The following is an 18385-nucleotide window of genomic DNA, read 5'->3' as shown; positions in this document are numbered from 1 at the left end:
TGTACACATGGAAAACTGTAACACTGTCTAGCAATAGAAGGGCCAACAAAGTGTGACTTTTTTTTTCAGTTTATTGATGGCCGGCTATCAAAATTAAATGCAGGAAGAGGATTCTCTGATGCTTTTGAAGAAGAAATCACAGCAGGAGGCTTTTGTGGAGGTACAGAATTAATTTGGTTGAACTCTACTGATGATGCTTCTTTGGGAGCTGTTCAACATGATGATGTTCTGAGGATGTCCTGTAAATTATAGAAGTTATTAATCTTATTACTGCTTCATTGTATCTGTTCATTCTTGGAAAGGTTTTAGCCTTCAACAGATCACTGGTGGGATACATACTATTATGCAGCTAGTTATGTCATTATATTAGGTGAAGACATGTTGTTTTAATCCAGTAAAATAATACTTAGATTTCAATATATCATGAAATATCACTATGTTATTTACATTTTTAACTGCATGTTTACATAATGTGATAGATTATACATAAAGCAATTTTCGAATTTGTGCTGCTGAACTTTTTCTAGATAGTTATGTTTTCCATAAACACTTCTAACTTTTTTCACAGCTTATTATTTCTGCAGTGCAGAAATCAGAGTAATTTCCTGAATTTTTAAAGAAATTTGTTTTCTCCAGCAACTGTGTTGCTCTAAAAAAAGAGGGAAAAAATTTAACATTTTTATATCATCTCATAAGGATCAGTGGAAGTTTACCTTCTTCATAAATAAAAATATTATTCCTTGTGTTGTTTCTCTCAGTTATGTTCACTGACAAGTGTTGTAACACTTTTCACATTATCTAGCTTACAAAGTTAACCCATATAGAAGAGTGTGTGCTGAATCCATTGCTGAATATTACAGGATTATTGATTGCTGTTCTGTTAGACATTTATTGCAGCTATATCGTTATTTGACGTATCATATTTGCTATCAAAACATTGGCTCAAAATGTGCATGACAGCACGAATACTGTTTTATGGTCTTCGAAGGAGTGCAGAAGCTTCCTCAGTAAATGGAGGTTATGTGATTTGAACAAATCCACTGAGTTGTGTGTGGCAGCTTTAGACCATCTTCCTCTGCAAGACTGCCCTGAAATGGGCACTTTTACAGAGGAAAGGATTTGGCCCCCACGGAGAAGTCATCAAGTCGTGCAGAGCCATCTTCGCCTTCTGTAAAATACCATTTTTATGCTCAGAGTACATAAATCCTTTTGTTCAAGTTTTTCACTGCCTTCTCCTGCCTCTCTGTGTCTTCTGTTATGATCTAGCATGTAATTTCTTTTTTAATGGATTAAAGTGTGGTTACTTATACAGAGATTTAGGTATTTTCTACCTTTGTAGGGTAACTTAGGCCGCTCTGTAAACAGATTTTTAGGCACTGAGCTTCCGTTCTTCAGCTGGGTGGTGTCAGAATTCAGAGTTTGTTTGCTGGCTGCAGTAGCGCTGCACCAGAAGGTGGCTGAAGCTGCTTGCCGGGCTGTGCTGTCTCACCTGGCGCTGCGCAGGAGGGGATGCTCGGCTGGCCCTGCCTGCCTGCTTTTCAAGTCAGACAAGCTGTGTATTGCCAGGTTGTGGACAAATTGCTCAGGGCACTTATTCAGTATTTACATAACTGCTGTCTCATTATCGTTATGAAGTGCAGGGCTAACAATATGTATGCAATTGAAAGTGACATTTGGTGATGCTAATGGGGTAGAACTATGATCTCCTTTGCAGAGTTAACTCCCATCAACTTTATCAGGAAGCCCAAGGTTTTAAAAAAAACGGGTGAAACCCAGCTTTCAGAAAAGTCACGGAAAGTTAGTGTAAGCTACAAGCTGTGAAAAGGACAGGTGAACATATTCTTAGCTATAGAGAGTAGAATTTAAATATTACTGAATCAAATGGGAAACGTTTCTGTAAGTAATCTCTTTTTTAATTTGCGTTTTTCCACATATGTGAGCATAACTAAAACAGCACAGAAAATTAATCTGGTAATTGGAGAATAAAATGTAGATTTCTTTTTTTTTTTTTTTTTTTTTTTCCCCCACTAAAGCGGTCAAAACTCATTTACTTGTGACTATATGTGAAAAGAAGTTTGTCAGCCATCTTCACTACTGTTTGACTTTGCCCTTAACAACTATAAGACAGTTAAACTCTTTGGTGATTTTCTGTGATCTCGTTTACTGTCTCTAGTAACTGCTGAAGTCACAGGCCGTGACAGAGAAAGCTCAGGTACGGAAGAAGTCCCTGATGAGGACAGCACAAGCCAGATGATAAATTAATATTGTTGATAAGAATTTGAAGTTATGAAATGTCATGTTAGAGAAAGTATTTGTGGTTCATTGAAATGTCGTTGACACACCAGCATGGTTAAATTTCACCTTATTACATGTTATTTGCATGTTACTCTCTCTAGTAGTTCCAGGGAGCCAGAATGAAGAAGTAAAAAATTAGTCATTTTTGCTTTGGGTTGCTCATTGATGTTCTTACTGGCGATAGGACCGTAATGATCATCAGGTTGTCTGTCTCCTTTCTAAGCGAGCATTGCTTTGGCTTGTGCCGTTATTCCCGAGAGCTGGGCTGTATCACCATTGCTTGTAAGCAAGCTCGTGGAATGGGTGAAAGTGCTTGATCTGAGTATCAACAGCTCTGTTCTTGCATCTCATTGAGAAATTTAGGAATACCTTTCACAGCAAGCCAGCTCATTCTCAGCGTGTTCTAGGAGAATGTTTTGGCTTTTCACCAGCCAGTGGAAGAATTCCAGCCAGGCCTTAGTTGATTGATTATTGCAAAGCTGAAGAAGTTTTGAGAACTCCCGTCAGAAGTCTGTAACGTCAAGGCTATATCAGTATGATCCTTTCAAAATGGATTAACTCTCTGTTTGAATCTTCAGCATTCTTGTCAACACGAGTGTCTTGTCTGGGGTTAGAAACAGCTCACGGTACCGGAGCATTCAGGTGCCTCAAACTTTCTCAGGAAGTAGGGACCCAGTCTTCGGTGTTCAGCTGAAGCGCTTTTGGGAAATAGCACTCATTTCTTCAGCAAGTGCTTGAGTGAATTTAACCCTGTTCTTCATGGTCAGCTTAGGGGCATGATGGTCTTCAGTGGTCCTACAGAAGGAAGTAGCTCTCACTTGCCTATTAGAGGTTTTCCTTTGTGAAAGACAGTAGACACAATTAGTAATTTTAAAGGATTTTTTTCTATCACGGGGTATATAGATGTGCCATAATCCTTAGACTTTTCTCTCGTTCTTTTTCCTTGGGATGGTACCATCTGCAATCCATGCCATTTTTTACTAGAAAGTCTGCCCAGTGGGATCATTATGCTTCAATAGAGTTCATTATCTATCATTCTATCTTTTGAGTTGTTGTTTTTATTTATAGACTTTTTAGCAATGTGTTACCTATTGTAGTTTTAATCTCTCTATCCTCAAAAAAACTCAGTGTGGTAAAAAGAAATGGTTTTACAAAGAAAACAGAAAACATGACATGAGAAGGACCTGGGTTGTTCGTTAGGTTTTTTTCTTATTGTACACATATTCCTGTCTTTACGTTCCTTGTGTATCTGGGAAGAATGAAATTAATGAACAATCTTCTAAGGGAATTTTTTATGCAGATTGTGAGGAGGATTGAAACATTATAAATGTTGAACATATGTTTGATTTTATTTCATTTTATATTTTTATTTCAGGAAATTCAAGATCTTATCAGCAGTGGATGAATACAGTGAAGGTATAAACCTGGTTAAGTAATTATACTGGCCATCCTGTTCTTTAAATCTTTGTCCTTTTCTTTACATGTATGGAATGGTAAAAGTTCACTCATTTGCAAGGAAAATATTTATTCTATAATAATTAAGATGTCTATGGTATATGCAATATATATTTTTTTTTCCCTTGAAGATTTGGGAAAAAAAAAAATCCCCCACACAAAACAAATGCCAAAACGCACAAGGTTTTTCTGTTTGTATAGTCAGGGATTTCATTGCTTTCTGTATCATGTTACATTCCGTAACTGTGAATTAGGTGTGACAGTACAATTTGATATGAAGTTTATCACTTCTAGTAGATAGCAATTTCCTTAATATGGTTTTGTGCAGTTTGGCTAGCAGAAGAGACCCTTGGTATAACCTTGTTATTCTGCAGGATTAGTAAAATATATTATTTTAGATTAAGAGAGGCCTTGTGTGATTAAATGAGATGGTTCTTGCTATCAGGTCAAAGTATTTTTAAGTTGCATAACAAATATGATAGGAACACATGAAAAATAACCACAACTTCTGAATTGATTTTGAAATGGTAACAATGAATGAAGAATGAAAATACATCATTCTGTTAGAATGCATTGATAAATGTGTCAGCTGCAATAGTGACGTCCTGTAACCCTTGTGTAGCTGCAGACAGCAGGTTGGGGAGGGAACACAGCTGTGGTTATTCTTACCGACTTAACAGGAAGATTGTTATTTTTTTACAGCACGCTGTTTATTTTTCCTTGCTGTTGTCTTAAGGTTTGACTTACATTAAAATGTTACTGAAAAGTGGGTTTTGTGTATTTCAGAAAGGCGGTGCACTGATCAACACAGCAATGACCAAAGCCACTCCGGCTGTGAAAACAGCGTATAAATTTGTAAGATCATCTATTTCAAATAAATAATACATAAAAATGCTGCAACTTCCTACAACCTCTTAGATTTCCTGTATACTTAAAAACCTAAGTATTTTATAAATGTATTGCAGAAAAACATATAATGGTTTTAGCTTTGTTTTCTTGTCTAACACTAGGATTTAGAGTTGACACAGAGACTTCCAGATAACTCGTGCATAACGATAGACATTTTCAAAGCATCAGTGTGCTCTTTTTGTTTCAATCATAATACATCCTAGAAACTTATTTGCATATAATTTAGATATTTGATACACAGCTATAAACTCTTCCTAAGTTGGTGACAGCATGATTAAAATATGAAAATGGAAATTCTCTTTTCCACTAAGGTCCCATAACACAATACAGGCATTGCAAAGTTAACGAGCGTAAAACTTTTTGTAACGGTTACATTTATACATAATATAAATGTAGAGTTATAGCATATAGTTACATAGTATGTAGCATTAACGTGATGTAGAGATCTCTGTTCAGAAGAGTTAAAGTTTGTGCTGGACAAATGGAGTCCTGGCTCACACAGATGCAGTTTCACTTTGGCACCAAGTGCTGCACTATTGAAAAGATGTGATTAAAGCATCACTAATGTGTGCAGCAAGTCTTTTCTGTCATCTGCTATTTTAAAGATGATACTAGAATACTGATGTTTAACTGGACTTAATGCTTATGCTTCTGAGTTTAAAAGATGTTGTTTTCAAAGACTGCCTAACCAGTAAAGCATGTGAAATTATACAGTATTATGCTGCATGGAAAAACAGGAATAGTGTAAAATGAAGTGGGAAGTATTTTAAGGTCGCATTTTTAATATATGGTAAAAGACTTTTGGCTTCCTTTTTACTTTTCCAAATGTTTCACTAGTTGGAAGCATAATAAGCAGTCCTGAATAAATCAGTACATCAGTCTAAGCTAGTGTATTTTAAGTAAAGTTTTCAAACAGAATTTTTCATCTTACATCAGTTGAAAAACACAGCAGTTGTGGAGAGAAACAGGTAAATAAATTAAATATACTTCATATTCATGGACTCATTTATAATTTAAAAAATGGTTCATTAACAGGTTATCTGCAAATTATTCTTTTTCAGTTTGCACTAGCTTAGACTGTGGTTACATGATCTTCTCTCAGCCTTTAATTTTGATAATTATGTCCTTGACAATAAAGGTTCTTCAAAGTGAACTTCTGCATATGCCAGGAAACAGTGGTAAATTTTCTGACGATATGTGTGTATAAGGTATTCATATTTACACCCCATTTAATGTCATATACTCTTGCCCTTTATGGAGCTTACAACTAGAGAAATGAAATATGGATTTCTTAATTGCTAGATAACTGATTGGTAGCCTTGAGTAACGTGCTCAGTACCATCCCTCAGAGTTAGAACAAAGCACTCCAAAATTCAAATGCTCTGAGCGTGGTCTGGAAAGTTTAAAGTGGCTCTCAGGTTCGCATCTGCTACATGGCACCCCATTGTGCTGTTATTGAGCTTATAGATGTGTGATTTAAGGATCAAAAAGACTCTCTGACCTCTTGATTCAAGAAAATGATTTTCTTTTTCTGAATTTCCATGTACAGAAAGCCATAGAAAAATAGGTGGTTTCCACATATGTATGCCCTTGAATACATTTTTGAAAGTCCTATTTTCAAGACAACCTTGAAAACTTCCCTGTTTTTTCCTGTATTCGTATAAGAAAGATACCTTTTCTTCTATTAGGGTTAGGGTTTTTGGTGTAGTCTTCACCCATCTTTTCTTCTACTCCCCCCCACCCGCCTCTCTTTTTAATGTTTTTTAGCATAAGTACATGGTATTCCGTATTGATAATTCCTTTCTCTATTGAAGAACATTCGTAGCTGTTTTCTGTGCAACAGCGATGCTTGGCTGCCTATTTTAATACACACAGAATTCTCCCCTAAATAGCAGCACAACGCTGTTCAGCAACACTGGGCAAAATCTCCATCTGCATATGAAATCACTTCATTTCTCTTAAGATTGATGTTGTCCTGCAAGTTGCCAGACTGGAACACTGTAGCAGTCATCTTGAAAATCTGAACATTTTTCCAACATGCCTTACTGCTAAAATACCCTTTCAAATTTAAAGGACCATTTCAAATAAAGGAGTGATATGCATGACCATTTTTAGCCCGTCCTTAGTAATATTGGAGGATTTTTGAGTATGTGTGTTTTCACAGCATTGCCATGCATGTACTGAAAAAAATCCTTAAATATACAGGCAAAGTATGAATACATAAAATATACTGACAGTGCATGTATGAAATTTGTGATAAAGGTTATTGCCTTTCTTTATATCACCAGGTGTTTTAAAAAAAGGTAAAGTATGGCATCATAAAGCATGTTCCATGATTACAGCCAGTGTCTCGCAGACCTACTTAAGTCCTTTTATTTTTCTAGGCAAAAAATCAGGCAAGGCAAGGAATAAGAGAAGTGAAGAGTAAGTTAAAACACAAGGTACGTTGTACACTTTTTACTTTCTTACATTGCTTCCTGTATCAGTTTGAAGCTTATACTTTACAAATCACATGAGATTTGTGTTTTTAATGACTTTTGAAATATGCTTAGCCCTTTGTTCAACAATAGATTTTTCATAACGAGCCCTCTGGCAACTATCTGTCATTCTGTGCATCCACTGAATAATCTCTTTATTGTTTGCATATTTTATCATAGAACAACAGAGGTCTTCAAAGGTACATTAACAGGATGTATGTTTTCATAAAGTTGATTGCTTTGATATCACAATCGAAGCCTTTGCTTCAAGCTGAGAATTTGAGATGGGAGAGTCTTACAGTATAATGTGTTTCAGAAGGTGTAGTTGTCCTTTCTGCTTTCATAAGATATGTGAACAATGGCAATGTTTAAAAACGAAGAGAGAGTTTCATTTTGCAAAAGCAGCGTTGCAGAAATACCAGAAAAGATGTTTTAGGCATTTTACAGCTGCTTTTCCCATTGAAAATTTTGTTTCCACTTCAGATTTTCTGTAGGGAAAAGGAATCATTTTTTAGATCTATTTTATGAAATTTTAAGAAAACTTTCAAAAATATTTCCTAGACGTTTGAACAATTCATCTTTTAAATGACGATGTTGATAATTCAGCTCCTTTAAAAGCTAAATTTGTTTTTCTTACTACAGATGGTATTTTCATGACAGTAATAGATTGTGGCAAGATAATTTTGAATGCATTCTGCATGCATAATATGGAGGGTACGTTTGCAGATAATGATTATAAATAAAGGAATTTGAATCTGTTTTGTTGCGTAGGAGAGTGAGGAAGAATGTGGAACTTGCAGCGCTGGTCGAGGACAGATTGCTCCTGTCTACACGTTGCATTATGAGAAAAGAGCAAACTCAGAAAAACGAAGACTGGCACAGGTAAGACACCTGAAACTTCTGTTCTTATTCACATACATATGACGAAAATTGTTTGCCACTTATAGCAACTCATCAGTGAATCTGTTTAAGACTGTTTTACTGTCTGTGTTTGAATAGCGTGATTAAAAGGCTGCATTTCCAGAAATGTTGCTATACTGTTTGAATGGAGGAAAAATGCTACTTGTATTTCATCTCTGTTGAGAGAGGAAAGAACAGGAGATTTATAAGTATGGATCTGAGATTTAATTCTTAAACACTATTTTTGATAAAGCCTTCTCACAGCAAATACATTCTGGTGTGTTCACAGGTCTGTGTTAAGCTATCTTTTTAGTTTTTTATAGTGAGGCGCAATAATTTTGTATTTCTAATAAATTTATTTGGCAATCATATGGCCTTTATCCCTGCTCAGATAGCTATGATTTATATTATTAAGTAGTCAGGTAGTTAATACGGTGCCGATCTCTTGTCCTTTTATTCCCCGATGCTTTCTAGTCTTCATTTGAAGTAACAGGTGTTGCGTCTCAACTTTCACCAGTGTTTTAATGTCTTTGGATTCATTTTGACAGTTTTGTTTCAAAGATAAAAATAAAATAGTTTTCGTAACACTTTGCTTCTGGGAATAAATGCCTGCATCTGTACATATTTTAATGTGTGGGTGTATATTTTTACACTATATTGTTATTGCATGTTTTTAATAGATATAACAAATGTTTATGTATTGATTTTTAATGCGTATCTCTTCCTCGTATGAGAATTAAGTATGCAAATTCAGTCCAGCTGATCTAACAGCATTTGGTTTTTTACTTTAAATATTGCAGTAAAAAAATCTGAATTGTCAATTTAATCAATTTGATTTTGAATTAGTTTTTATCTGTAATAAATATAAAGTTTGTAACATTTAACGTAGAACAGATGCAAATTATTGCTAAATAATGCTGAAATTGTATATTAGTATTAAGTCATTATTCTCAGTAGGTTTATAAATAATATGAAGACTTTCTGCTTGAATTATTTTGGCAGATTTTACTTTGTACATGTTTTTGTGATCTCGCAAAGCCAATGATATAAACTGTATGCCTTCAGTATATTTTTATATACAGACAGCTGTGGTGCCTGCATTCTTTCAGGAACTTGTGTACAGTAGATTTTCTTCACTGAGTATCAGAAGGGAAGGTAGACAATTCTAAATGTATGAATATAGACCTCTAATGTTATTAAGGTGAATGCTGCTTAAAATATTTGTTTCTAATAGATAACTGCCATTTTAATATATAGCAGCTTCCCCCTGTCACCAAAATAACTCGATAATGTGAGATACTAAAAGCTTTTAATGCTTTATAAGCCAAACATTCACAGATTGGTGTAGGTGAATCTACGATTATATGTATCTGTGTAAATACATAACACAAATACGCTCTTGCAGTCAGTGAATTTTTATAAACCGCTTTTATTAAAGAAATCTGCAGTACTGTACTGAGACGGTCGTGCTGCCTACTGCTAGACACGGGAGTGTAGGGATACAGAAGAATATAGTTCACCTTGGCACAATTAAACATTTCTTTTGAAGGCCTACGTTTGGACAGAACAATTTAGCTTCGGTGGTTTTGTGTCCATGCAGCCATGCACTGCAAAATCCTTTAATATCATTGTGGCCGTTTCCACCAGTCATCTTTCAGTTTAGAAAACAGGACAGGGGGGGAGTGCCTGTCGGTCCATGGTTTTGCACGTGCATGTTTATGTATGTATACGCACACATGCATATACAACTATGGATACAGGGTTTGTTTGCCAGCGAAGCTTGTGACTAAGAGCCCCACAGTTTTGCCCACTGCAAACTGCAGGTCCCTTGTCTTCTCCCCAGCTCTTGTCCCCAATGCCATGGGAGCCCCGTGGGCATAAGGAGCAAATGGCGATCGCTCCCCAAGAACCCCACAGTCTCCTTCACCTCTCACAGTTCCCACTTCTTCCTCCTCTGCAAAAGAAATCAAACCAAAATATTTGTAGAAAATAATAGTCTACTGTTGCTACTCTTGTTTTTATTTTTGTTCTTGGTAAGTATTTGAATAAGGTAACATAAATACAAGTTCTTTATGAATAATTGGTGATTTTAAACATCACGTCCAAATAAAAATATGCATTTTTATTCACAAGTGCATGTGTATGAGATCTGCCACTGAATCTGCCATTTAAAAGAAGTGAATTTCACAGATTGCTATTGTCAGGTTTAATCCTTTTTTTCTTTAACTCTTTATCCTGCAAATGAGCCTTTCCACCCAGATTTCTAAAATGGTGCCTATGAGTGTCTATAGCAGTATAAGCATAGTGCTAACATGCAGTTCATGCACTTTGATGTATATTTAAAGTAAGGACCGTGTATTGATTAATTCGCAATATCAGTGTACTTGAATATCCCCCCAAAACCTAAACAAAAAATAAACAAAAGAGAGTGATTGCTTTTAATGGTGATTTTGCTTCCAAACAAGAGGCACCTCTGCACTTTATTACTATCTCTTCCATACTGAAATATTTAAAATCTTTCAAGTATAAAGAATTTGGTGTTATATTTTATATCATGTTAGATGCATGCATTGAGCTTTTCATTCTCCACTTCTTGGAAACAGTTAAACATAAATAGCAACTAATAGTTACCTGAGGTGCTGTAAAACATTTATTCCAAAACATTATGTATGATATGAAAGTTTGCATCACTATAAAAGATCATTTTAATAATTGGTTCATAACAGGATTTTGGGGTCTGGGAGGACGTTTCCTTTACAATAGGAAGTGAATCTGCCTCTACCCCAACAAACAGTATTTTGTATGTGGGCCTGCTAATTAGTACGGTTATTTCCTGTTTTGTTGATGAGGCTTTAATAAATGTCAAGAGTACAGCCATGAAGATCTCCCAATTAGGCTTTGCATTTGTAAAACCCAGCCCCTTTGCTTTTGTGTGAAGATGACAGTTCCAACTGCAGCCTCAGCCTAACAGGGCTCAGGGGAGAGGATACTTCTCTGGTTTTATTGAAAACAAGGCCAGCTTGGCCCAGAGAGAATATCAGCACTGGTCACAGTGCAGAGCTGCTTTTAACAGTGAATATTTACTAAGCTTTATCACTGCTGTCATAATGGTTTTATTAGATTTTTTTGCCAGATCAGCACTAAGACTTAAAAAAGATTAACAATAAATCAAGACGCATTATAGCATGTAAAATAGCTGTCAAAAGCTAATCGGAGGATAAATAATTAAATGTGTTATTGCAAACTGTAGTGATCAGCTTGCTCTCCTATAATTTGCATTTTGAAAATCTTTCCTAAAAAGAAAAAAAGTAGTAACGGGAGCACACTCGTGTGCCGGTGTGTACACGCGTGCACGCACACACGATCTTTGCCCAAGATGAATTGTTCTATCTCCGTAATATTCATTTGAGCTTACTCTTGCTTAGGTTAGCTCTTCCAGGCTTTTTATACGCGCGCGAGCTTAACTATATTGCAAGTCAACATTAACAGATGGATTGCCCTAAGCAAGGGAAAACCACAACAAAAAAAATCTAGTGAAAGTGGAGGACTGAAGCTTTTTATTGTTAAGCCTTATTAAAACCTTGGCATGTGCGCTGTTGTTAACCGTTTGATGCCTAGAACTAATAATCTGTCTCTGGTGTGTTTTATCTCCTACGTTAATTAAGTATGTAGAAGATATAAGAAATTACCAGCTAAACTTTTTGAAATAAACGTTAATGCAGACATGAGATTGCTTCACTCTGTTTGCAGTCTCTTGCCAACGATATTGCTCAGTTCCTTTAACTATTGATGAGTGGAGATATGGTAGTGCAGGTATTAGACTACTGTGCATTCAGGTTTGGCATGCTCCGTTTTAATTCTGTTTCATGATATGCTCCCAGGTGATGCAGAGTTCTGGTTAGGCAGGTGCCTAAATGCAGCGAGAGCTCTATAAAATTGTTCCAAATTAATAGATAATTCAAAAGACAGCACATTTATTGGCCTGGATAGAATGCTGAGAAGATCTGTTTGATTTCATGAATATGATCTTTGTAATTTTACTGTTGTACCAGGTGATAGGATAGCTAATTTTAAATGAAACACTTCAGCATGTCAATAGTCCTAATGTATTTAGTGGCTAGTAAAACATTCTTAAAAATTTGCAGAATACCAAGTAAGAGCTACCAGCTCACTTTATAATGAGTAAGTCAGCAATGCCCCCTTGTCTCTAAGGAAATGTATGTAATACCTGTACCTTAAGGGACGTGCTGCCTTGCAACCGTAATGGAAACATGGGCATTTGGATTCTAAGTGTGGATTTACCAGGAATCCCTGCATATCAGCACTACTTTAAATGCTCCTATATCGGAGAAACTGAGTGAACTACTTTCCGTGACTTTGCAGGATTTTAATAGTGTCTAAGAAGGTTTTAAAAATGCTTTTGCATAAGACAATGGAAGCCAAGTTGGACTAAACTTTTTTCGTAGTATTCTTGAAGAGAAGAAAATCACCATTTCAAATTTTTTTTAAAGCATATTACAAATGTAGCTTTTGCAGTTTTACTGCAGTATATCGTAGTAACTAGACAATTAATTCAGCTTGCAGCAAGTGTACTTGGCTTCTGTTCAACAAAGGTAGCAAGTGTCAGGCAGGAAGCTGCGTTCAGAATAACCTTACCTTCAGGAGTGCCCCATTTATAAGTACCCCTACAATGACCACTAAAATAAATGGCATAATCATTAGCTACAAAGGGCTTCCAGTAACTGATTACCCTCCTAACCTGAAAAAGGTGGTGAGAGTGGGCTGTTCTGAAGACTACTTTTTTTTTTTTTTTTTTTTTTTTTTTTTTTCCCGGGGAGCGTAAAAGAGGACAGGAAATGCTTGTGAAAATGCAGTCCTGAATATACGTGTTGTATGTGAGGAGACTGAGCCCCTTTAAGAAAAAAAAGGAAAAAAAAATGCTGTAGACAACCCCACAATAATTTCAGAAATGTAAACACTCTGATTAAGGGCCTTTACCTGTGTTTGGATTCAGATAATATGCTTGAGAGCACATCTCTGCCTAGCATCCACAGATAATACTGGTTATATAGCCAGAGGTATCTTCTACTCTCATTGACTAAAATATTACAAATTGACAGCTGTCATAAACAGTACCAGCTAGTTTTTAATGTAAATCATGTTTTGTTTCTGTAAAGTATAGTTTTGAAGTAAGCTTTGGTCAATTAGTAAATTCCGTTTCTTTAGCTAATGTGGTGCAATTTGAAAATATTGTAGGTATCAATAGCTTCCTTTAATTTGGAGAAAAATCTTTTGTCTTGGTGTGTCAAATCAGATCTCTTCATTCTGCAAAACAGTCAGATTTCCTTTTAATTAAAAATTAATAAGCCAGGCAGCAAAAACTCAAATTGTAGATTACGAGAGTGCCCTCTCGTGGCTCCAATACTTTTCTGAAATAGTGCGGGCACACATGTATCCTCCGCCTTGTTATTAACCTCGCTTTTTACAACAGAAGACCTCTTAGAAATCAAGCAGTACTTCCTTGGTGTTTGGTTTGGTTTTTTTCATTGTCGTTGTTGGAAAGATTATCTGGATTTTGTGCAACTTAAACATTTACATGCATAATTTTATTTTCAGGAATATACACGATCAAGTAGAGGTGTAATTACAAGATCATTCAAACCACCCCCCCTACAAGAAGATAGTAGATACTGCCTCTGAACAGTGACTGATTTTAATTTAGTCACATTTAAAGAAAAAAAGAAGCATTATAAGTTTATAAAGCTTTTTTCTTTTCAGTATTTTTATTGGTGTGAGCTCTTGCCTCTTCTCTACCCCGATCTCATCTCACCATGGTTTTAAGTGTAGGACTGTTCCAAGGCTCCGCAGCAGAGTTCTGCTGTTCCTTCTGTACCAGTGTAAACCTGGTGGCTGGCTGTTCTTTGAGTTTTGCAGTAGGCATCACTTGAGAAATCTCTCTATTACCATGCTTCTATTAAAAAACCAAAACCAAAACAACGAAAAAAAAAAGGTAATGCTCAGGAAATCTCTCTGGAATTTTTTGTTACCCTGTGGGCGTTTAGTGGAATGCTTGTTTGTTGTTTGGTTTTTTTGGTTTTTTTCAGGGTAAAGTCATCAGCACATTTACCTCTGATTTATCCTACTGAGAGAGACATTTAGACAGGCAAAAAGTTTGCAGTTGCTTTTTCTGGCTATTATTGTCACCTATTTTAGCAGGCAGCCTTTCTGGGTGTCTGTCTTCTACAAACAAATGAACCATACTGGTATGTCTACCAAGGTTTCCTTTTGCTGAAGGATCTGTAAGAAAAATGCTGTTTGACAAAGTACCTGCAAAACTGGATGAACCTTTCTGTCCTTGGTAGTTAATTGGAATAACCCGATTAATTGTATCATCAGGAGACTTTATTAACATCTTAATATAACAGTGATACCTTCTGCTTTCATTTGCTCTGTATCTTCTGTCTTCCATGGGTCACATTTTGGCTGCACCTAGCCAAAGCAGGGAGCCAGAGGAACTGTCAGCCAACGTTTGGGACCTGCATCCCAGCTTCCATGTTGCTTTTGCCTTCTGACTTGAAAGTTTGCAGAACACAACCTTATTTCTAAAACTTCAGCTCTAGTACCGTATGTTCCCTAACCTTTTCTTTCTCTCTCTAATCCTGTACCTAACAGTGAAAAGAAAGCTCCATTAAAGAATAAAGTTTGCCTGAGGGCAAAAGGTGACAGAAGTAGAAAAAAACAGGGAAAGCCTTTCCTGCAGGGATCTCAGCATCTCTGAATGTGGAAGACCAGAATCAACCCATCTAATTTTAGACACCCCTGAAATGCTGAAGTTGGCAGCAGCACTGCCTTTGGCTCTTTCCACAGAAAGTGGAGAGAGGGGCATGGCCAAAACCAACTCAGCCCACCTAGAATCTAGATTGCATCACGATGATGCCAGCATCCTGCTGGTGCCTCCCTCCTGCTATTTATTGTCTAATTTAGGACCCAAAAATGTCCAAAATTAGTGAGGAGCACCCAAAACCAAGTACCATCCATGGTCCCCAGCACCTTGTAAAGAAAGACCTTCTTTATTGAGCAGAAGACACCTACTGGTGTCAAACAGGAGAACTCCTTGCTAATTCTTCTGGTTGGGAGCCTTAGACGGAAATGTGCTTGGCATTAACATTTCTGTTTCTAAGACAGTCTTTTTTTCCTCGCAAATGTGATTAGTCTGTTTTCATGCTTCATACAGAGCTTCCCTCAAATAGGCTCTTCTACTGTCCGTAGGTCTGATGGACAGAGTTTAGCGCTGCTTAGGTTTTATCTGTCTGAAGTTTTGTGACATTTGGTGTTTTCCATTAAATCTTGAAGCCCGGAGTTATATAGTGTTTGTGTTTAGCATCACATCCACTTCATACATTTAGCTTCAGTGTTTTCAGTAAGTTTTCCTTTGAAAAAATCACACGCGATCTGCAAACGGCGCTTCCAGCAGTGATTTAAACATGCGATAGTTCTGCTGATGTAATAATATGATACACATTTTAACAGAAAGATTAATTTAACCGGTAAGCTCTGTTTCAGCCAGACGAACAGGGTTTACGGCTGCTCTGATTCACTGAAGTCGCACACTGTGTGCCCGAGTCACTTCCAGTTCTCTTGACTTCCCTGGTACTTCAAAACCACGTTTTTTTTCTGCATTTGTGCACAGGGACATTCACATGCTTTTGTGTATATGGACAGTCGTTTTTGTTTTCTGTCATGCATTCCCCCTTGTCGTCTTGCTCCTCTTTCCGCTGTGACCCCCTCGACCCTCCATTCCATCATTGCCCTTCCCTCTAATCATTGAGTGAACCTCGAGCATTAATAACCATCAAAAAGGGAAAATAAGTGATATTTTTCTTTTAGTTTTTTGTAAATGGAAATTCTACCTGGTGAGTCTGATTCTTAAAATCATCCACCAAAACAATCCATAAAGAATACTTGTTTCTTAATGAGCTGCTCACTTTAGTTGCTGCAAATAGCACTGAAAATCTCTGCGTCCTGTTTTAAAAGACACTTCTGCTTGTTGCCAATTAGAGGGAAGCCCGGCTGCTTTTGGATGGCGCGTTCTTTGCAGCTTGGATGGTGTGTGGCGTGGTGCCACGGTTTGTCAGCTGAAAATGGCCATTTTTGCTCAGAATAGGCTGTGTGCCATGGAGAAGGGCGGGCGAGATCCGGCTCTCCGGAGATGGTCTCTGCCTGTGGGCAGCGTGGGGGCCGGGTCTGATGCGGAGGGGCGGGAGGTGGTACAGGTTTCCTGAGGGGGAAAAAATGCCTGTGATTCTTCAGAGAAAACGGAAATCTATTTGCTGTTTGGGGGAAAAACACAACTATTTCTGAAAAATATTTGCAGAAGCATGAATAATCCTTAAAAATCAAAAGCAGTGTTAGGAAATTCTCAAGTATTAGCTGTGTTCAGGAGTATGGCATACTTAACAAACTCTAAGCTGCCCACGTTTTGATTTTTCACCACAGTAATTCAGAACATAATTATAATGTGCTATATGTGACTAAGTATCTCAACAAATATCATCCTGACTTAGAGTAAATCCTACTTCAGCGTGGATATCAATGTTCCCTTTAACTTTGCAGAAGTCAGCGGAGATCTCTTGTTGCATTACAGCTTAACGTGTCGGCTCAGAGTGCTGTGCCCATACTCTTCTGTACGCGTTTCTGGTTGTCTCTCTCTAAACAGATTTTGGCTACTTCCTGCTCTTGCATGCTTTCAATTGTCACAGAAAAGGATTTCTTTCTGTGACTGTGAACCTACCTTTTTGCGGATCTCTGTTTCCCGATCATTTTAATTAAGAGCATCTCAGAATTGATGCTACTTCTGTCTCATGGCATACAGCTCTGGATGTTCCCAACCCCTTCATGTTCTTTCAAGTGTATCATCTATATGTCTGAATTTGTTAAAGAAGATAAGGTTTCTATCCAAGGAAGGATGAAGGGTGTTTTTATTTAACCTTAATAGCATTTAAATTATCTGAGTCATGTGTCATAATAATAACTAAAAAAAAAAATTAAAAGCAAATATGGATCTTAGATAATACCTGTTTTATTTATATCCAGGACAACTTTTCTGATATCAGAGCATTATTTTTGTGAGGCATCATTAACTTGTGTTGTTTTCTGTGAGTAAAATCACAGAAGTAATTTTTTGAAGGGATCATTTTCAGAAATTAATTCAGAATTATTGCTTGCATCTATCCTGATCTGATGTCCATGTAGCCAGTTGGTATCTCTAGCACTCCTTTAAGCTTGTGGTTGGTTGTACCACGTCCCAGAAAAAGAAGGACATTGAAGAAGAGAAAGTTAAGAAACTGCCCTTTGTAAATCTCTGTTCTTTCCCTCTTCCCCCATCAATCTCAGCTCTTACGGAGTCTAATATGAAATATTTTTCCTGTGATTCCATTTTCCGTTGCTTTAGGTCACAGTCTTTAACTGGAAAGGAAGGCAACGGGTTGTGCTTAACTAGAAAGTTTGATTGAGAGGTCTTGTACTTCCCTACTGGAGGTGAAGCCACAGTTACATCCGTGATTGGGTTGTAGAGGAGAATAGGTAAAATAAAATACTGAATCATAAATAATACCAGACTTTTATTTATTTTGCTTTCTCCTACTGAATGAATAATCTTTCAATTTTTATGAAAAAGGAAATGATACTTCATAGATTTAAGCCATAGTAGGTATTTTTCTTTTCCTGAAACTTTATATGTGTTGATGTATTGAGTAGCTGGTAAATGTGAAATTATGTATGTGCTGCCATTTATCAAAATATTATTTGTTTCTCACTTTAAGGACAATTAATAGCAGCAGCCTTGTTAAACTTCCTGCCTTAGTATCGATCACTAAGCACTCATTCCGGAAAGCTGTGCTTCTGAAAGGTCTAGCGTTAAATAAAAGGCTGACATTTCAAAGATTGACTTTCGTGCCCAATCAAGAATGTAACCATCTTACATTTAAATCCCTTAGCATTCATGTATTTTGTCTACATTTTCATGCCAAAGCAGTACATTTTGTGAGGCTACCAGCAAGCAGAAGAGAACAGTTTGAGGACCTGTTCTCACTTTGTTTAGTTCTACTCCAGTTTATACAATCAGAACCTTTTTCTGGTTTCAGTGATCAGCATTTACCACAACCGTATAGGCAGCAGAGCATTTGGCAGAGTGAGATTTTGAGACAGGACAAAAACCAGAGAGGATGCACATGATGTGTATAAAAAGGATGTATATCCCCATGCCAGCCGCAGTTGTTCCTTCGCTGTACTTTACGCACAGGCTTGATGGCTCAACAGTGGCTTGTGGAGAGTGAGAGCTCGTTGTGCTT

The 18385-nt window shown here is 36.9% G+C and overlaps 1 protein-coding gene across 3 annotated transcripts in view; it reads left to right on the top strand.

Moving 5' to 3' along the window:
* DENND1B (DENN domain containing 1B) overlaps positions 1–18385 on the top strand; it is a 158262-nt gene that overhangs the window by 126735 nt on the left and 13142 nt on the right. For all 3 annotated transcript variants that reach the window (XM_065656071.1, XM_065656070.1, XM_065656072.1), the window contains 5 exons: positions 70–160; positions 3671–3711; positions 4537–4605; positions 7044–7100; positions 7908–8018. In XM_065656071.1, coding sequence (XP_065512143.1) covers positions 70–160; positions 3671–3711; positions 4537–4605; positions 7044–7100; positions 7908–8018 — 369 coding nt within the window. The remainder of the gene's footprint in view (positions 1–69; positions 161–3670; positions 3712–4536; positions 4606–7043; positions 7101–7907; positions 8019–18385) is intronic.

Source organism: Caloenas nicobarica, chromosome Z (assembly GCF_036013445.1).
Source record: "Caloenas nicobarica isolate bCalNic1 chromosome Z, bCalNic1.hap1, whole genome shotgun sequence".
In the NCBI taxonomy this organism is placed as follows: Eukaryota; Metazoa; Chordata; class Aves; order Columbiformes; family Columbidae; genus Caloenas; species Caloenas nicobarica.
Note: the sequence above shows the minus strand (reverse complement) of the source record. Positions and strands in the feature narration are given on the sequence as shown.